The 24,034-nt window shown below is 39.4% G+C and overlaps 2 protein-coding genes across 6 annotated transcripts in view; one reads left to right on the forward strand and one right to left on the reverse strand.

Annotated features, from left to right (window-relative positions):
* The first annotated feature begins 362 nt into the window (after positions 1–362).
* On the forward strand, positions 363–8,612 carry MRPL44 (mitochondrial ribosomal protein L44). The gene is made up of 4 exons (XM_072617966.1): positions 363–1,050; positions 2,533–3,001; positions 5,446–5,624; positions 7,268–8,612. The coding sequence occupies exons 1-4, from the start codon at positions 869–871 to the stop codon at positions 7,434–7,436; spliced, it is 999 nt and encodes a 332-aa protein (XP_072474067.1). The 5' UTR covers positions 363–868; the 3' UTR covers positions 7,437–8,612.
* A 5,776-nt stretch (positions 8,613–14,388) lies between these two features.
* The window catches only part of SERPINE2 (serpin family E member 2), a 76,602-nt gene continuing 66,956 nt past the window's right edge, over positions 14,389–24,034 (reverse strand). For all 5 annotated transcript variants that reach the window (XM_072617965.1, XM_072617964.1, XM_072617961.1 and 2 more), the window contains 5 exons: positions 22,694–22,892; positions 21,780–21,880; positions 19,578–19,664; positions 16,631–16,714; positions 14,389–15,164 (listed from right to left, as the gene is read on the reverse strand). In XM_072617965.1, coding sequence (XP_072474066.1) covers positions 15,127–15,164; positions 16,631–16,714; positions 19,578–19,664; positions 21,780–21,880; positions 22,694–22,892 — 509 coding nt within the window. In that variant the 3' untranslated portion in view covers positions 14,389–15,126. The remainder of the gene's footprint in view (positions 15,165–16,630; positions 16,715–19,577; positions 19,665–21,779; positions 21,881–22,693; positions 22,893–24,034) is intronic.

A 24,034-nucleotide genomic window follows, 5' to 3' on the forward strand; every position in this document is an offset into this window, starting at 1 on the left:
ATCAAACAAGACACAAATGAAGATCCTGAAAACTGAGAGAGTGGTCAGACAAGCGGGAGGAAAACCCTGAGAAGGGAGTGGTCAGCAGTCCATGGCAATAAGCAGTGCATTTATAAGCAGCTGGGTGGTGAATTGGGTGGAGCCCTTTGTTCAAATGTGGGCAAGTCTTTCCGTCTGGCTGCCTCGGTTTCCTCATCTGTAAAAAGGTGATAATAACGGTATTTACCTCCCAGGGCTGTCCTTGAGGATAAATGAGGCTTGCGTAAAGCGCTTCGCAGACCTTAGGCACTCTATCAAAGCTAGCTGTCATTCCAGGGTCAGGTTTCAATCACTTCTAACCGGCTGAACAAGGGTTGCTTGGCAACAGAGTGAGCTGACAAGTGCTCCGTCCGAAGCCACAGAAGCGCTTTAAGTGCTGCAGCAAGGGGCAGCGGTCGTCTGTGTCGTTCTAGCCCTGGGACCGGAGTCCCCTGGACGGGAGATTCTGATGCATCACACCAAATAGCCAGCAGAGGGAGGAAAGGAGGACGAGCCCGAGAAGGAAAGTCAGGCCCCGCCCCCAAGAGGCTGCCCCGCCTTCTCCGCGCCCCAAGGAGTGACGTTTGCAGACTTAGCTCCGCCCCTGAATCTTTGCCGCTCTCGTCCCCATTCCCGAGCTTGGACCCCACCTCCAAGGCGCTGCTCCCCCGCCCCGTCCCCAAGGATTCTTTAGCCCCGCCCCCAGGAGCTTGGCCCCGCCCCCAGGAGCTCCCTTTGCGGAGGCCCCGCCCCCAGCTCAGGAAGCAGGGAGCGGTGTCCGCGTAACACCGTGCCGACGCGCTTCCTTCCTTCCTTCTTTCCTCCCTCCTTCCGCCCGCGCTGGTCCACCATGGCGTCCGGACTGGTGCGGCTGCTTGTCCGGGGGTCCCGCGGCCTCCTGCGGGCCTCAGCCGCCCCGCAGCCCGTCCAGCCGAGCCGGGGCGTCAAGGGAGGGATGCGCGCCGCGCTCCGCTTCCAGAAGGAGCTCGAGCGGCGGCGGCAGCTCAGGTGTCCTCCGCCTCCCGTGCGCCGGTAGGTTCGGGGCCTAGACGCCGTGACTGGGCCTGTGCCCCTGCGCATGCGCGGGGGTGGCCGGTGGGGCTCTGGGAGTCAGTCCGTTACCTTAGCACAATGGAAGAGGCCTTAAGGGGTCGTCTGGGCCAGGCCGTTACTTTGCCAGATGAGGAAACTGAGGCCTGGAGAGGGGAAGGGCCTTGACCGAAGGGGGAAGAGGAGGAACAAGCGCTCATCGGCACACCAGCTGTGTGACCCTGGGCAAATCACTTGGCCGTTCAGTGTTTGCCTCAGTTTCTTCAGTTGTCAGATGAGGCTGCCCTAGCGCCTGCCTGCAGGGTTGTGGTGAAGGTCAGGTAGGACGGTGTTCGTGGTGCCGGGCCCCTGCAGGCGCAGGTCCTGCCCTTTTGTGTGCCAGGCACCCTTTGAAGGGATGGGTACAAAGTGAGGCAAAAGCTCAGTCTGCCCTCAATTCGAGCAGCTCCCAGACAAGCGGGGACACTAGACCCCCGTGTACCTGGAGTGTAAGTGGTGTAACTGGGGGTGAGCGCTTAGGGACAACGCGAGTTGGGTGAAGGGGTCCCTCTGCAGGTGGGGGAAGGCGGATGGGGGTCCGGAGGCAGGGGTGGCACGTGTGGATGTGTGAGGAGTGTGCGAGAGGCCAGTGTGGACGGAGCAGCGAGGTGGAGGGGAGGGAGCGTCCGACCAGCAAGGGAGGAAAGCGCTGGACTGTGATCAGTTTATGCTTGGTTCTGGAGGTACTAGGGAGCTTAGGAAGGGTGTGGGGGGGAGGGGGTTAGAATGACATTCGTTTTTCAACCCTGATACTCTTTGGTGCTGAGTGCCTGGAAGGACTGGACCTGACTGAAGTCACTGGGGTCCGCCTGGGAATTCCTCTCTAAGACCCTTGAGGGCTAAGGGATGTGGCTTGTTTGAGAAAGATCATAGAAACCTGGCAAAGACTTTACATCATCTGGTCTAACTCTTTTATTTAATAGGTAAAGGTCATTGACCCGTAGGGGTTATGTGACATAACTGTCACTGTGCCAGGTGAGGCACAAAAAAACATTGTGGAGGAGGGACAAATAAATGATGTACTTTGAAAACTTCATGGATTGGGGGAGATGGAGATTCTTGACAAAATCTAGAGCTTCTAAATTAAGAAAATGTTTTACCATGAGGCATTGCCGGACTGTAGCTACTTTTCAAAAAATTAATCTAGTCATCTGAATTTCAAAAAATTATAGCCATTATTAAGTCTTGATTTGTTAAAGTTTTGAAAATCAGTACCTAAAATTAGGAATAGTCATTTTCCTAGTTGTTTCTTGTAGTTGCAGAAGGAATGCCAGTTCTTTTTTTTTTCCTTTTTTAAAAATATAATTGTTTCCAGTTTTCAACGATCACTTAGGGATGCCATTTTTTAAAAGGAAAACTATTTTTTCAAGATAAAATGTATAGTTTTACATTTTCAGTCTTTAATCCCTTGTCTGCTCTTTTCAGTTCAGAGAAACCCAACTGGGACTATCATGCAGAAATCCAGGCATTTTGTCACCGGCTACATGAAGACTTTTCTTTAGAGCTTCTCAAAACTGCTTTTGTTAACAGATGTTACATTGAAAGTGAGGAAGCTAGACGACAGAAACTGGGAGTAGACAAAGAGGCCGTGGCTCTCAACCTTAGAGATAATCGAGAACTCTCAGAACAAGGGAGAACCTTTTCACAGACGTGTCTCACACAGCTCCTTGGAGATGCATACCCAAACCTGCCCTCAGAAGGCGTTCAAGCAATTGTGGATTTTCTTACCAGTGAGGACATCGTGTGTCATGTAGCCAGAAACTTGGCTGTGGAGCAATTAACACTAAGTGCAGAATTTCCAGTCCCCCAGACAGTGCTCCAGCAGACTTTCTTTGCAATAATAGGAGCATTGCTGCAGAGCAGTGGGCCATTGAAGACATCAGTTTTCATCAGGGTATGTCATTATTTATTCCTCGTGCTTTTGAGGTTGAGTTTATTTAAACAGCTGCACTTCGAAACCACACAGTCTTTATTCCGGATAACTTGTTTTTTTGTGAAGATACTTGGATAATTTAAAAAAACTATTCCCAAGACCAGATACAAACCAAGAAAAATCAAGAGTAATGGAATAGTTTTGTATTTTTTTTGTTTCTGTTAAAATGTTAGAATTATGAGCAGTCCTACGACTCACTCTCTTTAGAACCATCTGCCCAGGTATGCTCAAGTTCTCATTCAATTTGATAAATATTTATTTATCAAATATTTATTAGGTGCCCACCAAGTGCAGAAAATTGTGGTGGTGGTGATTCATGTCAGTCGTGTCCAGCTTTTCATGACCCCATTGGATTTTCTTGGCAGAGATACTGAGTGGTTTACCATTTCTTTCTCCGGCTCATTTTACAGATGAGGAAACTGAGGCAAACAGGATTAGGTGACTTGCCCAGGGTCACACAGCTAGTAAGTGTCTGAGGCCAGATTGGAACTCAGGAAGATGAGTCTTCTTGACTCCAGGCCCAGCACTCTATCCACTGTGCTGCCTAGCTACCCCACCCCCCCGAAAATTGTACATTATAGTTAATATCAGTAGATGAAGATTACTAACCACTTGTCATTGACTCACTAATTCAAGTGATATTTGATTAAAAAAACCAATCAACTCCAGTTGAGCTCATAGAGTCTTTGTAGATAATGCTTTAGTGGAATTTGACTTTGTTTAATGTTGCTAAAATGTGGGTACATTTTATGTAGATTATAAATTAATACAAATATTTACATCCAGTAATAAATGTTATTTATATAGCAGATGACCCCCTGATGTGTCTGTCTAGCCTTGGTATCACCTTAACTCCAGGACGTGTCTGTTAGATAATTCAAACACGATGGACCATAGGTACCTCAAAACATGTCTAAAATGGAACTTTTTCTCCTCTTCCCTAAATCGGGTGGGGAACCTGCGGCCTTGAGGCCACATGAAGTTTGGATTCAGTCAAAGGGCTGCACTTGAGTTCCTAGAAGACCACATGAGGCCTTGAGCCTTTAGGTTCCCCAGCCCTGCAAACCCTCTTCTGAACTTCTCTGTGTCTGTTAAGGGCATCATCAGACTTGCAATCATGTAAGTTCACACTCTTGGTGTCATGCTCCATTCCCTAGTTTTTGTCACTGCACATATTTATTTATTTGTTAAGTCTTGTTGATTCTCCTTCAGAGTCTCCCATAGCCATGTGTTTCCATCCTCTCACACAGTCACCCCCTAGTTCAGATCCTCATCACTTCCCCCTTGGACCAGTGCAGCACTTTCATAATTGGTCTCCCTACCTCAGGCCTCTTACTGCATCTAGCACGATACCTGGAACAGAGTAGACAGGCTTGTTGATATTCTAAAGTTTGCAGAGCACTTTGTTATTTTTTGGTATTTGATCCTTGAAAGAACCCTCAGAGGTTGGTACGGATCAAAGATAGGTATTTTTTGGTCGAGTTCAAACACGTTGTTCACTGCACTGCTGAGATCTCATCCCCACCATCTTCTTGTCATATATATGTATGTTTATTTAAACAGCATATCTAGTTGAATAAATTGCTTTAACTATTAAGTCAGTGTTTTGCTAGTTACTATAGAGTTCATGGGTGTTAGTATGCTCCATTTTCAAATAGATAGTAAAAGAATGAATATTGGCATTTTTCTTGGATTGTTCATCCTAGTTTCTCATCTTTGTGAAGCTTCAGAATATATTTATATCTCATACCTGTTGTAAGGTGATTATTTTTTGAGTTAGTAGTACTTTGACCACCCTTAAGGTAAATAGAAGCTTGTGAAATTTTGCTTTGCAAATAGATACTTCATATGTAAAGTAAATAATTAGATAATTAACAAATCTGGGACTACCTAAAACTTTTGTCACATATTAGTAGCGCTTATTAACTTGTAACCTCAGGAATATTTTAGCACCTTTCTCTAATAAAAGTCACATCTGAACAAGGGTCAGTACAAGTTGGACTTGATGTCTAGAAATCTGGGTTTGAGGCTAGCCTCTGGTGCTTCTTGTGTGTCACTCAACCTCTTTGGGCCTCACCTTTTTGATTTCTCAGTGGGGACACCTACCTCACAGGGTGGTTGTGATAATCAAATGAAGATAATATATGTAAAGAATTTTTATTTTTAAAGTTCTGTGTAAATGTTGTTATCAAATTGAACTCAATTCACATTTTTCATTGCATGAAGTTTTATAAAGAAATAGGCAATGATTTGGGAAGTGGATTTCCTTTTGTTCTGTGGGAACTTTGTTTTTAAAGAAGTATGATCTGGATCATGCAGGAAAAGCTACATGACAGCATCGTTAGAATTGTTGATGGCTTTCATTACCTTCTACCTAATATCTGTAATGTTATCTTTATTTGCAGGATTTCTTAATTACACAGATGACTGGGAAAGAGCTTTTTGAGATGTGGAAGGTTGTAAATCCCATGGGACTACTAGTGGATGAGTTGATGAAAAGGAATATTTCTGCTCCTGAACCCCGAATTACTAGGCAGTCTGGAAGCAGCACAGTGTTGCCACTGTATTTTGTTGGTTTATACTGGTTAGTAAAGTTTGCCTTTTATTTTATAGGATTGTTTGCAAATTTAACAAAATTATGTTGAAATATATTGTGATAATTCCAGAGGAAGATGACTTCTCAGATCCTACGTTGATGTAGATATCATTGCAATCTGCATGACACCTGTTGAAAAACATGGCCTGTGTTATTTTGCTGATAGCTTCTGTTAGTTTTACTATTGAATGCTGAGTTTTGTAAGGTATATGATGACCTAAGAGGTTCTCCATAAAATTTCAAGGTCTGAGATAGATTTGCTGTTGGAACTAAGAGGAACCTGAGTTCAAACATCCACTTGGCTCTTACCAGGGAGGCTCAGTTCAGCTACAGAAAGGAGAAACTACTGTCAGCATTCAGTTCAAATTTGGGAAGCTTTTGGTTTTCTTACTTTGAAAAATCACCTTGTACACTGAGAATATTCACAGTTTTTTCAAAAGGCATAATATATCTATTTTTACAACTTTAAATACATTGTTAATCTACTGAGGTCTCACTCTGATTCTCAGTTATGACATGGAAATTTCCTTGTAGATTCTCAGAACCTGTTGGCAAACAGCAAGATCTTTAGGTCCACCCAAGCCATAAAGGCCTCAGTTATGGCCTGGCGTGGACTATGCTTGTTGTCCAAGGAGTAGCTTAGCGAAGTTGCAAGAGGCTTACTATGCTTCTCAACTACAGCAATTCTAGAAAACCCTTTATCAGATCAGAAGGTTATGATCTGCATCCATGGAGATGGTACCTGCCTACATAAAAGAAATCACAGATTTTTGAAATTTATATGTTTAACACCTGCTCTAGTTCACATGCTCCTTCATGTACCTTTATTTCAGTTTAGTTTAAATTTAAATGTTCCCTCAGTCTTAGTCTAAGCACAAGTTAAGGCAGTGTTGTTAAATCAGTACACTTGTTTACTATTTAGAAAGCAAGTTTTGTAGCAATTCTTTATCTGTAATAGACCTGAACAGGGACCCACTTGAAAGCACAGTTCAGTGAGTGATTTGTTAATGATGTTGAAATCTTAGAAAAAGTCTTTATAATGAAGATGACACAGAATCCATTAAAATCCCAAAGTTTTGTTGTTGTTTCAGTTGTGACCAACTCTTTGTGACCCTATTTGGGGTTTTCTTGGCAAAGATACTGGAGTGCTTTGCCATTTCCTTCTCCAGCTCATTTTACACATGAGGAAACCAAGGCAAACAGCGTGAAGTGACTTTGTCCGGGTCACACAGCTATTAAGTGTCTGAGGCAGGATTTGAAAGATGAGTTTTGCTTACTCCAGGCCTGGCACTCTATCCATTGCAGTACCTAGCTGCCCAAAACCTAAAAATATCTATATAAAAAAATCAGTGCCACCTCCATTGCAGGTTTTCTTTGCCCTTTTTTTTTTTTTTGGTCATGGACCCTACTGACAGTTTGGTAAAGCCTAGGGATTCCTCAGACTGATTTTAAATACATAGTTTACAGAGAAAACCAATCAATTATATTGAAATACAGTTACCAAAATAGTAAAACAAGCTCATGGACTCCTAGTTCTAATGAATGTTATCTCCAGATGACTTTCAGAAGACCTAATACCTGCATATAGTAAGACTGAATCCTGACATTTAATTGTTGTTTTTACTTTCTAGTGAAAAGAAACTGATTGCGGAAGGACCGGGTGAAACAGTACTGGTGGCAGAAGAAGAAGCTGCTCGGGTAGCCCTAAGGAAACTTTATGGATTGATGGAGAATAGGCGGCCTTGGGACTATTCCAAACCCAATGAAAAATTAGCAGAAAAAGTTATTGCTGCAAGTTAATTGGACAAAAGCATGTATGCACTTGAATTCAACAAAGGAGCAGAAAAACAAGACACAAATTTCAACGTGACTTGGAAAATATGACAGTTCCCAGATTGCTCAGAGACATCTTCTTCCTCCTTCAAGCGCTTACAAGAGAGTCAGTTGTTCAAAAATGGTTACGGGGAAATCCTTTCAAGTTTGTTAAGTCTTGTTTACCTCCGTGGAAGAACTTGCTCTTAAAGTTTTAGATTTATCACTGTGTGATTTGTAGAATGGGATGCTTTTTTTCATATAATTATTCCTTTCTAACTTTGAAGTATCATGGCCTAAAGAAAATGTTTTTTAGTTCAATCCCCAATAATAATAATACTAATTTAAAAAATTTGAATACAGTTAATCTTTCTTTTCCAAAGTGTTACTGATTTAATTTGAAGCATGTTGTTAACAGGTTGGCTAACTTGGCTTACTTTAAAACAACTGAGCAGTATTTTGGTACAACTTTTGACATCACGGGAAAGGCAGAAGCCAAATTGTGACAATTATCCAGTTAATGGCTTAATCTTGTGAGCTAATAAATCACAGTTTAGAATTCTAAGCAATAGTAAATAAAGGAGAATGTTCAAGGCTATTTTTTTAAATCACTCAGAATATAAACTTAAAAGACCACTTTCAAGATTGTAAATAATAATTCAGTGCATTTAGAATTAGGAGGATAATTTATTAAAAACATTTTTGCTTCTATAATTTTTGGAGGAGAAAACTTTCCTTTCAGTATTGTCCTTTTAGGACAGTTTTATCAGAAACATCCATCTTGCTATTTCGGAAGAAAACGGTTCTGTCTATGTCCTTACTTTGAAATAAAGTAGTTTCTAAACTTTTTAATTAAAGTTCTCAAAAGTCCTTTGCAAAGGAGTTTGAAATTGTTTTTTATTTTTTTAAATAGTATTTTATATTTTCAAAAAAATTACTTGTAAAGATAATTTTTAGTATTCATTTTTATAAGATGTTGAGTTCCAAATTTTTCTCCCTCCCTCTCCTCCCCTATTCCCAAAATGGTAAGCAATTTGATATAGGTTATATATGTGCGGTCATGTAAAACATATTTCCATATTAGTTGCAGTTGTGAAAGAAGACACAGATTAAAAGGAAAAAAACCACAAAAAATAAAATGAAAAAAGTATGCTTCAATCTTCATTCAGAGTCCATAAGTTCTTTATCTGGATATAGACAGCATGAAATTGTTTTTGAAAGAAGCATTTTAGTAAAATGCAAGACCTGGAGAGGAAGTAGTCTAACAACTTCTTTGTATACTTGAAAAAATAGTATGAAAAATAGCATGGCCTGGTATTTAAGAACCAGTTCTTGGACCTTCAGCTTCTAAATTTGCCCACCCTAAATCCTACTATGAGTTTTAAAATGCAAACAGATAAAGGAACAATTGATCTATTCCATAGAACTAATAGAAATCAATGAGAGAAATCATCTAGGTCCCCTGCTTGAGGAGAAAAAGAAAAAAAATTGTTTACTGGGTCAGTCTCAGAATAGACAAGAAGAAAATTAGGTGTCATCAAGGATTTGTTACATAATTTGTAAAAAATGTAAAGCCCAGTACTTGAGTTCAAGTGAGGACTAGGACAAAAGGTTATTAGATACTTTTCTTTGAGATTGTAACTGATTACTGTAAAAACTGTTACCCAGTTTTCTAAATATGTAACTCATTCCACACAAAAAAACTTTAGCCCCAAATTAAAATTCTAAAAACTAAAATACAAAAACATTATATTAGACAGCAAATCATTATTTCATAGTGGGAAATCTGGGCATAGCAAGCTGTCCTGAGAGTTTAAGCATTAAGCTTATGTTTATTCCACAAAGAGTGAACTAAGAAGTAGGACTTTTCCAGGTAAAAAAGAATGGGTCACCTGAACTGGTGGTTTTATGGCAATCATTCCTATCTTGACCACCAGATGGCGCTGTGGTCACTTCCTTTTACATGGAGGAGGTGTTCTTTTACTCTAGTGAAAGAAAAGCTAATTTTCCAAAGCAACAATTAAGTGATTTACATTAAGAATAAATCCACTGTAGTTGAGAAAAGGTGTAGTCTGGCTTTATAACCAGATTTCTCCTTCAGTTATAAGCTCTCTATCATGCCCCTAACCCTACCCAAAAAGCTAACCCTGCTTTCTAGTCTGTTCTTTCTGGATGCTTAGTGACAGCTGTGAGCCTGTTATTGTTGCTTTAAAACAAAACCAAAAAAGCTAAACCTTTAATGAGCTAGACATTACCTACCAAATAGTCTACCACCTTGGCCTGGTATTTAAGAACATGCTAATTGGTCAAAAACCTGCTTTTCCAGCTTTACCTCATTTCTTACCTTCATTTTTACCAAGCTTAGGTTCTAGGCAAACTAGGTAAAGGTAGTCTGTTCCCCTAAAGCATCCTTTTCTTTTTTTGTATACACTTTTCTTACCTGGCATGCCTTTTCCCACATTTCTCATTATTCAAATCTGCTTCCTGCTCATCTTACATGCCTGGCACAGGTTACCCTTCTTTCCTGTGGTCTGAGTTATACCTTCATATATTTAGAGCTCAAAGAGATCTCAGAGGTCATTGGGTCCAACCTTATTTTACAGATGAAGAAACTGAGGAAGACAGGTTATGTGACTCACCCATGGTCACACAGGTAGTCAGATCTGAGACAAGATTCGAACTCAATCTTCCCAAATTCATTAGCTGCTTGAGAACCTCTACTGAAGTGGAAACCCATTATTTCCAAAGGTAGCCCATTCAACCTTTAAATGACTAATTATTTGGGGTCATTATTTCTTTATTTCTTTCCAGTGTTTGTGCATTCACATAGACTAGGTGAGTAGGTATAGATCTAAATAGAGTCTAGGACCAAGTCTTCATTTATTCTCATTTAGATAGTTGCTGGATTTTGCCTGCATTACTTCCAATACCTTAGGTTCTGAAGTTACAATACTTTCATGTTCAGTAAGGAAGTTATTGTAAAGGCTTATACAGTCAGCTTAATACACTTTGGGGGAAATTACAATAAATATTTCAAATTCTATTTTACTTTATGCCTAAGTTTTGACCAAGTCAATTTTGAATATAGAAAAAACAAAAAGCCCTGATGAATCATTTGTTAGAATAACGTAAGGTAGAATTTTGTGCCTAGTTTGTAAAAAAAAAAAAAAATCTTATTTTGGATGATTTGGCAAATGGAATCAACTGCCAGTTAATCTGCCTTTATCTGGCCAGTGATGCTATAAATATGTGATCTCTGATGTTTCTTCGAACTCTAAATTCTGTGTGATCCTTAGAGGACAGAAATCCATAGTTATGGGCAACCTAATGTTGAGTACTAGTTGCAACCCCTTCCAGTAAACTTATGACCAGAAGAAAGTTACAAAATGGGCTAACTTTTGTTTCTAGCACTTCTAGCATTACAAAAAAAAAAAAAGGGATAAGTGATTAAAAGTGAAGAAAATGGTGGAACAAGTCATCTGTATGTAAAGGAACCCAAACTCAGGTGCTGCTAATGTCAATGCCTACTAGCCCAAACAAGATGTACATACAAGATACGGCATGACCACTTCCTTGTGACACTTTCTGTTTCACTAAACCAGGCCTCCTCTACATTTTTTGAAGGCTGCTCACCTTTGGTGGTCAAGCCATATATTGTACAAACCTGCACTAAATGAAAAGTGACGGAACTGTGAGGACCTTTTCTGAAACTACCACCCCCAGCCCTATATCCTCTCCATTCAAAACAACTCCACCATATCTTAATTATATCTCTTATCAAATGGCTGGCAATACCAATGGCATTGGGCATTCTGATGCCAGGGTCATTTTAGGGGTGCACATATACCTTGTGAGTAGATAAATGCATTAGAGGACATAGACATTGAAATTTAAATGGAAGCTACTGTCCCCTAAAGGCACCTCACCCAGGACATGGCCACAGAAGTCCTACTAGCTTAAATAGACCTCACCTATTTTTCTAGAAGTTCTTTCCAGTTGGTCTTGGGAGGTGGGCAGGACTGTGTAAGAATAGTGCGGAAACCAAGGATTAAAACAAATCTGTGTTCCTCTTTCAATTCCCCATTTCCCTTCTGCAGCACTTAGAAGTACTAAGCTAAACTGTTCAGGTTTTTCATTTTCAGAAGAACAGAAAATTACGGGGAGTACAAAGGGCCACTCCCTTGTGTCCTTTGGAAAAGCTCTCATGAATGATTTTTCAGGTGGCTTGTTTCCAGTTGCCTTCCAAGGACAAAGACTTTTGTAGGCCATCAACACCATACAGCTTTACAATTATTTGGGTCAATGCTTCCTCTCTAACATTTTTCAATGCGTTGTGTTTGAGGCCCAATTGAAAGCACCACATGCACTCAGTGTCAGGATGAGTAGGTCTACCTGCCACTGTCCTTCCCACTACTGTTACTCTTCAGAACTGCCTGTCCTTCCTTCAAACTCAGCTTGACATCTAATCTGTGTGAGAAATCATTTGCTTTGTATGTTTAATTGCATGCAAAAGCCCATACGCACACAAGTGCAGGCAAACACACACACGCACGGTGTCAATACTACCATCCCCCAGTGGACTGTGGTTTTTATTCTCATCTTCAAACGTTTTGAGTTTATTTGGTTTTCCTGAAAGCAACTCTACCTGAAACAGCCCCTGCTACAGCTCCTGCTAAACTCTTTTGAGAATAGGAATCGTTTTATTTTATTTGTATTTCTAGCATCTAGCAGTACCAGGCACATACACAGTAGTATGTAATTAGCATTTATTCATTGATTGAGTCTGGTCTAGGCTTCCCACTGCATTTTGAAAATTTCTGGGACACAGGACATGTGGGGTTGAAATGCCTAAGGGTATTGCTGTAAACGGAGCAAAAAGTCATACTTCAACTGAGGGACTCTTTAAAAAGGGAGGCCAGCTTTGTAGGTAGTTGCTGGGTGATTTTCTTGCTTTCTGGTCCTCCTGGAATTCTAACTGGCAAGGTTGGTGCGATCTGCTGGTGTGGCTCAGTTGGTCTAACTAGGTTACTTTGGATTAGCTGGAAGCCTGAAGACAGGTGATTTGATTTCAAATCAAGAATTCTTTTCAATATCTTAGGTTGTTCAATTTCCACAAGCCTCAGAAACAAGTTCAGTTGTATTAATGAGAACAAATCTCAACATTAAGTGTCCTACTAAAACTTAATTAGTTCAGACTAGTTGGAAGGGAAAGCCTGATCAAGTTATAGCAGAACAATTATTAGGAGTAGGAACACTTGGGTTCTTGTCTTTATAGACCCTACTCGCTATATAACCCTCAGTCTTAGTTCCTTCATCTATAAAATGAGGAGATTGGATTGTGGTCTCTGAAGTTTCTTTGCAACAACAAAATTGTGCAATGATCAACTATGAATGACTTAGCTTTTCTCAGCAATACAACCATCCAAGACAATTCCAAAAGACTTGTGATGGAAAATGATAACTACATCTGGAAATAAACAATGGAACCTGAATGCAGATCGAAGCACACTATCTTCACTTTTTGTTTGTTCTTTCTTTCTCATGGTTTTTCCCTTTTGTTCTAATTCTTCTTTCTCAACATAATTAATGTGGAAATATATTTAACATGATTGTACATGTATAAACTTACATTGGATTGCTTGCTGTCTTGGGGAGGGAGGAAACTTTTGAACTCAAAATTTTGCAAAAATGAATGTTGAAAACTATTTTTACATGTAATTGGAAAAATACTATTAAGGAAAAAAGAGACCTTTATTCTCCATTTTAAAAAAATTTTAAAAATTTCTCTGCTAAATTCTGTTATGATTCTATAATGAACTAATTGGGTCTCAGTTTCCTCATTTGTAAAAAGAGGGAAGGGGAGACCATATGCTTCCTGTGGTTCCTTCCTTCCAGTTCTAAATTTTGTTAGTAAATACATTTCTAGATGTAGTTGGAGGATAAGGGAAGCTAGGTAATTGTCTGATAGATGCAAGTAATTTAATAAACCGCTGAGAGAGCACTGCATGTAATTAGCACACTTTTGCATGTAAACAGCTGGTGAAAGAAGCCCTGTAGCCAATTCTTCATTCTTCCTTAAGTAAGCATTCCTCTGGCTTCCACTCTTTGCTTAGCCAACGGTATTTTAGAATAACTGATGTCAAGCAGTAAACTTCCACTCAGTCAGCACATTGGCTTGATCACAAGCTGTAAATTAGCTCCATCCCAAGCCTGACATTTTCATGTACACATTGAAAGGTGGCAAATATAACCTGGGGACTGAAGAAGTGGGAGGAAAAATCCAGGAGAAAGATCATATAAATAAATTGTGGTGAGAAACCTTTAAAAATATTCTGAATGTATCAGAGTTTCAAGAAATCCCTTAATCAATATGGAAAGGAATTTGTGGTGACGTTAACCTTATGAAAATTGTTTATAAGTTTGCCTTAGAAAACTAAGATCCCAAAGAACATGGAAAGGAGTCTTGGCATAAAAAGAAAAAAACAAGAAGAAAAATCCCCCACTCCCTCAAGTTACCAAGGTCATAATTTTTTCTTTTGGTACCTGCTACAGAAGACTGCCTTCCCTTTGCTGGAAGCCTAAACAGACCTCTCCTGGGGATGGGGTAGGGTGGGGAGTACAGAAGAGATTAAAATGGGTCACCTTTCAGGCTACTCCTCTGAAATCCTAGCTGAACAAAGAAAGATTGAAAGACTGAATTAAGTTTTATCTGTCAGGCTTGAAGGAAAAAGGAGATGAAAGATTTGGAGGTGTTGGATTTTTTTGTTGTTTTGGTAAGGGCAGAGGTTCTAGAAGGAAAAGTTTGCTGTCAGATCAAAGTATCACTGCTCTGTGGTCCTACTCCCACAAATCTTTTGTCTTATTTTCAAATGCTAGAAGAAAGCATGAAGGATTTTTTTTTGGAGGGGAGAGGGAGGGTTGAAGGAGCATTTTTCCCCACTGTTTACAAACACTTTATTGTTTCTTTTGTACAAAATACAAAAATGCAAGTCCAGGAAAAAGCACACTCCAGCAAGGGCAGGCCCACCACAGAATAGCAAACCTTGTCTAGCAAAGACGCCATTGGTTCATTAAAGTTTATTTTAGTGAATACATGCATTATAGAAAACAAAAACAAAACACACAAAAGGCTGAGAGTTATTTCTGTCCCCCAAATGCTTATTGTCAAGTCTTTGAGGGGCAAAGAAGACAATTAAAAAGGCATTCAACAATTTTTTTTCCATAGAAAAAAGTCAACACTAACACAAAATTTTTAGTCACACTGGTTAAACTGCTTCTCCCAAAGCCATGGCTTCAAAAAAAACTTTTTTTTTAAATCCTGAAACTGACGGTAAATACTCAAGAGGTTTGTTAGCCTAGGTAACCATTCAGTAGTCTGAAGAATCTTTTAGACATTTTGAAGTCTTAAGCCTTTCTATTCACTTCTTGCAAGGCTCCAACCATCCCTATCCTTCTCCCTCTAGGATACTTAGCCCAGAACAGCAATGCTTCTACAGTAGAGGCTCTATTAAAAAGACCCAGCCAAATTTCCTAAGACCTAGTTTTGGAACAGAATCAGAGTAATGTACAAAAATATTCAGCAGAACTATTAAAGATGTAGTCATCAAGGTATCTTTCCTTCACAGCAAAGGAGTCTTTGCCTCTCAAAGAAAAACTGCATTTTTTTTTTGCATATTCTTTAGGGTTTGTTTATTTGTCCCATGAATAAAACGGCACCTAGAGGAATAAAAAAAAACAAAACCGTTACATAGTTCATGAAAAAACTCAGCTCCTTATTTATTCATTTGTCAATTTATTTTTTTGAGACTAGGAGTAAAGTACCATGGCCTCTGGGGCTACATTGAGACACAGAGGCATGGAGTACAAAGTCTGTGCTGCTAGAATAAAAGCTTTTATAGGTCCTCATGAACTGCATGCAAAAATCTAATCCAAGGCTGGCAACCAACTGTCGACTGAGGACCTGCTTTTTATCAGAAGGGTGACTGAGCACCAAGTAACAAAGGTCTTTGGCTACAGCAACCTATGAAAATAGAGACATGCAGGAGTTGTGATAAAAAGGATCCAAATCCTATATTCCTCCAAACCTGGCTTTTTATAAAATCTGATCATGATCTCTGATCATTGGAGCACAGAGTAGGGATTACTTCATTCTTCGTATCTGTATGTATACGTAGTTATGTATGTATGTATACATATATATACATTTAAAAATGCTTGTTGATCGACTGGTTTAATCCAACCCCCTCATTCTGGTGATGAGAAAACTGAAACCAAAGGAGATTAAGTGGCTTGCCAATGATTTAAGTGGCAGAACTAGTCCTCTGACTCTGAATCTGGGTGTCTTTCCACTACACAAGGCTGCAGTCATGGATAATAGCAAAAATTACAGAGTGCAAAAGTATTAAGGAAAGAAGAATGACATTCAAAGTGATTAAGACAAAAAATAAAGATGATAATAATGAATACACCATTTAAATTTGAATCATAAAATATAGGAAAATCTTTTTCTATTTCTAGGCAAGTATATATTGTAAACATATATAATAATTTTATCTGTGTGTATGTGTATATTAGAAATATCTCTAAATCTCTATACTCATACCTCTATCTCCCTGCTCTCCTTTCAAAGAGATTTATTTCATTTTATTTACTTAGTCTGTATTTGGACCAATATGGCAATATATTAAAGACATGCTGGATTAAAGTCTTTAGAGCCCTATAGTCAATGAAACATGTTAAGTATGGGTCAGAGTGTTGCAACATGTTCACAGGTGTTACACAAAAAATGTGAAATTTCCTATTAAATTTTATCACCACCTATTAAACCTTTGGAAAATCCAGGTGGTTTCAGTAAGTCAACCATCATGCCTTTAAAATGCATACCCTAAACAATTACAAAAGAAACCCACCTACGATTCTGCCAAAATTTGAAAGGTCCCATCATCCTCTGGCAGTACAAATGGGCTCCTGCCAAAAAGTTTCCTAAATCTAAAAACACCACCTTGAAGATCTTCAAGGTTGATTGAAATAGTATACAAAGGCGAGATAATTGCTGCCATAGAGCAATTATAATATTCAGTCAAACAACCCTTGGGCTATAAGGCTTGATAGAGCTATGCTCCCCACACACTTCTTTGAATGACAACATTTAGTCCATGATAGAATCAGTAGTAATTACTTACCTGTAGGATTGTGTCGAATGAAAAATAGAAATGGTCTGTCTACTATAAACCAAGGAGGTGATGATCTTGCTATTAGAATGGCAGCTAGGAAAGAAAGAAAGAAAGGGAAAAGGGTATAAGGAAAATGTCAGTAATCTAAACAAGACAGAGGAGGAAAGGGGACTGGGGTGGAACGAATACTTCTCTCATTAGAAAACCAAGTCACAGCACACTCTTTCCCTCCAACCCCTTGTCTGGTACGGTTCAGTAAAAACAATTTGACACATGGCAACACCGTTGTTAATGTCATTTCCTCTGTTTATAATGCCTCCCCATCCTCTTTTAGTCTGCCCACCAGGTAAGCATCTTTTAAGGCCTTCCTCAAGGGGCTACCTCTATGAAGTCTTCTCTGATTTCTCTAGCCCACCATAACTGTTTCTTTTATATCACTCAGATGTCACTTATTTTGCAACAATTTTTTTTTTGTAAATTTTTAGTGTATGAATATATCAAATCCTCCTCCGGTCTAGTCTGTAAGGTCATTAAAAACAAGGCATGTACTTTAAACTATTTGTCTCTTCCCTTCTTGACCTATCTTCTCCCCACCTAGCTGCTACTGTCCCTTACATATGATATGTAAGCACACTTCAATATACTAAAAACTAACTCTATCATAATGATGTTCTACTGCTCTTTTAATGACCAATAAGGAGTTTTTTTAATATCCAGGTCTCTTTAACTATGCCTTCTTAAGTAAAGGCTACGCAGTCCTATTCATTTTTAAAACTTCGTCATATACGTACTTTGCTAAAAGTCAGTAATGATTTATCTCTTGGCTCAGATTCCTTTCTTTTTTGGTATTTATTTAGTATTTACTATTTCCCCAGATACACATAAAAATAATTTTTAACACTTGTTTTTAAAACTTTGAGTTCCAAATTCTCTTCCTTCCTCCCTTCCCCCACCCCCCTCATTGAGAAGGCAAGGAATTCCATATACATTATATATGTGTAGTCATGCAAAACATATCCATAATAATCATGTTGTGAAAGAAAACATAGAAAAAACACTCAAGAAGAATCAAGTGAAAAAAAACCCCACAAAAGTTGTCTCAGTCTGTATTCAGATACCATCAGTTCTTTCTCTGGGGATGGAAAGCATTTTTCATCCTAAATCCTTCAGAGTCATCATGGATTTTTGTATTGCTGAGAATAGCTAAGTCATTCATAGCTGATCATCTTACAATATACTGTTACTTTGTAGCTAGTACATTTCACTTTGCAACAGCCCATGGAAGTTTTTCTAGGTTTTTCTGAGAGCATCCTGCTCATCATTTCTTATAGTACAACAATATTCCATCATAATTACACACCCCAATTTATTCTGTCATTTCCCAACTGATGTGCATCCCTTCAATTTCTAATTTTTTGCCCCCAGAAAAGACCTACTATAAATATTTTTGTACATATAGGTCTGTTTCCTTTTTTTTTTAAATCTCTTTCGGGATATAGACCTAGTAGTGGTATTGTTATGTCAAAGGGCAACAAGGAATTTCAACTACAGTCTTACTGTGACACATTTGTAATTTATCAGGGTTAGTCAAACAACAATTTTTTCCTTCCGACTAACATAAAATTCAAAATATAATTACTTATAAAAGAAAAAAGCATGCTTTCAGACTTTCCTAAACTTCTAGGCAAAGCATATCTAAGGAAGCTCATCCAACCTAGATTAGGGACCTAAGTGAAAGCTTTCAGAGACTAAAATATATTAAGGAAGGCTACAACTGTTATAAAGGATTGTACTTTGTGATATTGCATAGTATGGGAGAAATGCTTCCATTAAAAAAATTCTAACAACTTTTCTAGGTTTTACAATCTTGACTATATGTACTTTTGTCCCCATTGGAATGTCATCTCCTGGAGAGCAGAGACTGTTTCATTCTTTGTTTTGTGCCCTCAGTTTCTAGTGGAGTATCTGGCACACAGTAGATGCTTAATCCATCAAATTACCAGGCAGTTTGAGGTGCGTGGGATACACGAACAACAATGAAACAATTCCTATTCTCAAGGAGCTCAAATTCTAGCCATTAATGCTCATTCAGTGATGGACAGATGGAGAAATTGAGTGAATGACCCATTGATTTTTGCTCATCTCCTGCATTACTCAAACCATGGAGGGATAAAAAGTAGATTTGATCAAGACTGGAAAAATGACTCAAATACACTTAGTTATGGAGAGATATGTAACATATTCTCTGTTTCTATAATAACGATGATGATGATAGTAACTTGCATTTATATTGTGTTTTAAGGTTTGCAAAGTACTTTACATGTTTTCTCATTTTATCCTCACAACCCTGGGAGGTAAGTGCTATTATTACCATTGCCATTTTACAGATGAGGAAACTGAGGCAAGGAGAGGTTAAGTAATTGCCCAAGGTAATACAACTATTACCTAAGGCTGGATTTGAATTCAGGTTTTTCCAATTCCAGTCCATGGTGCTATCTAGATGATTCTGATTGTCTGTCTGCCTATCTTTATCTTCAGCTTTCTGGGCTGTTAATTCTGTGCGGGCAAGGACTGTGGCTTATCTCAACTTTCCCTCTTCCCTAGCATGGTGCCCTACACACAGCAGGTTGTCAATTAAAGGTTTTTGAATATATGAACTACACAGCTAGGATTCATCAAACAGATGTCAGCCCTTCATTTTGCTTTGGATAGAGAGGGAGGTTACTTTGCCCTAGGAATGAGTTTTCTGAGAAAGAGAATACATTCTGCCACCTTCAGATCATGGTCTGAAAAGCATGGCTTTCCCTAGTATCCAAAGTGAAGAAAGACCACGAGAGCAGGAGCTTAGCCTGCTTTATCTGGTCTTCTAATAGAAGGGCATCTCTTGCTCATCAGCTGGATGAGGGCCATGTTCTTCTCTGTGTAGCTGTTGCCCTGATCCCCATTCAAGACTTACTTGTGGCTGCAGAAGCTTTGGTTCCATCTTCACTTACTTCCACTTTTGCTTTTTGCAAGATGTGAGAAACATGAAGGTTTCCTGATCCTGTTCAGGCAAAACAAAGTAAGATTGAATTTTAAGTCAAACCACTGCTGCCCTCTGCTAGTGTGTACAGAACCCATGCAAATTATCATTCTTACAGACCACCAGGTGCTACAACGGAGAGAATGTTGGCCCAAGATTTGGGAGGGACTGAATTCAAATCCAGCCTTTGGCATGTACAAGCTGTGGGACTCTAGGTAAGCCACTTAACCCTATGTCTGTCTTAGTTTCCTCATATGTAAAATGGGGATGATAATAATAGCACCTACCTCCCAGGGTTGTTAGGAGGATCAAAGGAAATAATATGAAGTGCTCCGCAAAGTGCTGACACATAATAGACATTATATAAATGCTAACTATCTATTATGATCATTATTCTTAAAGGCGGCAAGGGAGGTGATCTGGTGAGCCAGTGACTGAATGAAGCTTGTTGTCTCAGTGTCACCTCAGATGACTTTCAGTCTCTGCTGAATTATACAACAGTTCTATGAACTAGTAGAGACCTTAATGATTACCTAATACAACCTCTTAGCTTACAGATGAGGAAACTGAAGGCCAGAGAAGTGGCTTAGTGAGATGGGAAGTCATATAGGAGAAGTCACTGACCTTAAACCTTCCATACAGAGGCAACTGATGCCCCATAGATCATGGGAGCATAAGTTCTGAACTAAAAGAGATAGTAAAGATCATCTAATCCAACCTCATTTTACAGACAAGGAAACTAGGGCCAGTGAGGCTAATTGTCTTTCTAGGTCACACAAATTCGTAAGAAGTAGGAATGGGGAATTAAACCCAGGTTCTCTGACTCCAAACACATCATCATTCTTTCTACTGAACCCCAAAGCTTCTCTCAGAGCTCAGAGGCCCTTCACAGGGGATTTCTGTGCCTAGCATTCCCACCATCATCAGCATCCATTTCACCCACCAAAGGATAGCAGAGTCATAGGCAGAGCATCCTCATTAAAGTGCACCACCATACCCACATAGGCTGCTTCACAATGTCAGGCACATAAGTCACCTGGCAGGTATATAGAACTGGGAGGGGAGGAGAATAGAACACCCACAGCTGTATCCTGATTGATGGATTAAGTTCTTAACCTTTGAGGGAATGAATATACACATATACGCACATGTATGCACATATGTATATATGTGCATGTGTGTGCACACATGTATATACATATGTATGCATGTATAATACATGATACATACACTCATATAAATATACACGTGCATATATATGTGTGAAGTGTTTAGATATTTTTACTTTCAAAAATGGAAAAGAGCAAATTCAAAATTTTTAAAGGTAAAATATACACAATGTATATTATGTATATATATATATGTGTGTATGTGTGTGTGTTGAGATCACACCTTTGAAATATTATTTTGAGGAAAAAGTTATATCAAGTACGATGTAATAAGTGCAATTTCCAATCTATAAATCTTAAAAGTGGTTGCAAAGGGAACATTGTTCTCTCAGTTCAAAGCAAACTATAATCAAGCTCATCTTTGGGATTTTATTTCAGATTCACAGATAGAAACATACCTGAAATAGAACTTCTGGATTCAGGGTAATCTTATAGTTACCAACCTCATACTTGAGCATTTAAAAAGGCCAGCAATGAACCCAGAACTTTCAGATACTGGAATGAATTTAAAACGAAGAGTCAAATGGCTTGTAACACTCATTTTACAAAATGAAAGTCTTCCCAGAATCTAAAGATAAGTTCTGATAAGTTTAATCAGGTGTTTATATAAGATTATAATTCTCATTAATATTCAATCGGACCATTCTGTGGTGTCTATAGCAAAAAAAATTTAAAGCTTCTCATGGAAATGAATGTGAAGGATCTACAAGCCTCAGATGAGAATTTCTTCCCTCTTCCTAGTCAGAATCTGCAAAGAGCTTAGTAGGTACCTCCTAAGCAGCTGTGAGACACACAGAGATTCAGTAACTTCCCCAGAGCACATAGCCAACAATTCTCAGAGGTGGGATTTGAACTCAAGTCTTCTTGACTTATAGCCTAGCCCTCTATTCTACCCAGCAGAGCCATCACATCTCTAACTGAAAGCACAGGACAGGCTTATTTAGGAACTAAAACTTGTCAAACATACGTGTTATTTTTGCAAAATTTGCCTTCGATGGATCAAACATGTCAGTAATGCCAAGAGCCTTCAGGGACTCCTTCAGATCAACATTTGCTACTGCTGTGAATCTGGTACAAGAGAAGGAAATAAAAAAAAAAAAAAGAATGAACATGTACCATTAGAATTCAACAAAGAAACAATTTAGGAAATGGTTAGTACCCAGTGGCAAATTTAAAACTAGGAATTTAAACTGGCATCTTAATTCTTAAGCCCCAATTTGAAATAACAAGCAAATAGAAGCAATCCCTAACAATGGCATTCCAGACAACCTTACATATGAAAAGGAGGCGGAGGGAGAAAAGACTCGGTGTCTCCATCTACTTAAGCTCCATCATCTGGGTTAGGGGAGGGAGAGGGAAAAGAGAAAGAGACTCTGGAAGTGTCCCCTTTATTCTCTAATTCAGAACAGATGGGAAATGTATATGACCTAGAGAGAAAACTTCCATAACTGTCGATGTAAGTGACTGTAATAAACCAGGTACTGAAATGCCTAGCATAACTTCTTGGCAAACAGTTGATGATTCAGGGAAGAAGCAATGTTCTCAGTACCCCAAACTGCAGCCTGGGATTCACAATCCAAAGCTGTAGAGCTGGAGGTGACTTGGGAGTTCAGGAATCTAACCACTGATTTTGTGAATGAGGAAAAGGAGGTTCAAAGAGATATAAATGACTTGTCCTCAGTCACACAACCTATAAATGGCAGTTCTGTGACTAGAACCCAGATCACGTGACTCTCAGTGTGCTAAGATGCCCTTTCTACCAGACCACACTTATTACAGCAGCTAAGCCTACTTCAGAGTTCCACCTGGCACCCAAATTTAATGTCTGCTGAGCACTTCCATCCAATAAGCCTTTTTTCTTTAGGACAAAGCGCCGCTTACTTGGGGAGAATCAGCTGAACTCTCTTTGGTACCATGTTAGTCATCCAGCTCTGTATTGTCTTGGTGCTGATGTGAGGGATGATGGCGGAGAGTGGGGTGGTGCTCTCTGTAGGCAGGGCAATCAACATGCTGATGCTTTCTCCGTGGTAAGGCAGTTCAATGAAATTGTACCATAAATCATTAGGCGTGCTCGCTGACCCTAAACAGGGAAAAAGAAATCAGAGTCAGCTTCAGGACAGCCTCCATGGTTTCCTAGAAGTTCACAGACCGTCCTCCCGACAAGAAAGCAACAAAGTATTCACTAGGACATCCCCCAGGGGAAGAGAGCAATTCAGGTTGACATTTTCCCTCCACAGACAATAGCTCCCAGGAAGGAACAAGGCCAAGTATAATTACATCTGCATTCCCCATGCAGCTTTACAGTTCTTCAAATTAAAAGGATGTTTGAATAGTGTGGCTACTGTGTTTCATAATCACTACATTTGTCCTGGTGTGGAATTCAGCTGAAATGCAAGGGCACAGACCTTGTCTTTGGAAATACTTTCAATTCTGGGCTTTGCATTAAATGGGGATCAATTACGAAAAAAAGGGTGAATTTAGGTTCTTTTGGTGTCCTGTCATTTGCCCCAGGGTAGGAACAGGAGGTTATAATAAGGGATGTTTTCCATTAGTTTCTGTAGCCATCCTAGTAAATGCATCCAGAGTCCATAAAGGTACACAACACAATGACTGATGGATTTGTGTATAACCTTTATAGCTGGTCCATTAGTATATACACATAGTACATGTGTATATAATTACCCACTGAGCAGGTCTATCAGTACATGCAAATTGTATAATGTGCTTTGAATTGGGAGGAGAAGAATAGATTGGAGTATCTTTGGGGAACTATACAGTGCTTTACTGATCCTCCCTCTCCATTCTCCTTGAAGTGAAAGCACATCTTTTTAACATCAATATTCTTCTGGAGATTCTGTAGGACTAGGAACCATGGAAAGTCACACTCTCCAGCTGATTTGTAGCTGAAACCTTCCATGTGGATGGTCTCCCCCAGTAGAATGTGAGTTCCTTAAAATTAAGGACTGACTTTTCTTTTTAGCCTGTAGTTAGCATACCCTGCACGCAGTAAGTGTTTACTAAATGCTTTTTAATCATTTATTCCCCAAAAGATTAAAGTTCTAGTTCCTTAGAGAGTAATGGAGAGATGCATCAGGGTCAACAGAGCCCTGGGGAATTATATGCTAGCCCATTCAATAGATGAGATATTTTATTCACTGTACCTACTGTACCTTTACAGCAGAGGTGTCAAACGCATAACCTGGGAAGGGAAATGGATTCCTG

This window comes from Notamacropus eugenii, chromosome 6, assembly GCF_028372415.1.
Source record: "Notamacropus eugenii isolate mMacEug1 chromosome 6, mMacEug1.pri_v2, whole genome shotgun sequence".
NCBI classification, from domain to species: Eukaryota; Metazoa; Chordata; class Mammalia; order Diprotodontia; family Macropodidae; genus Notamacropus; species Notamacropus eugenii.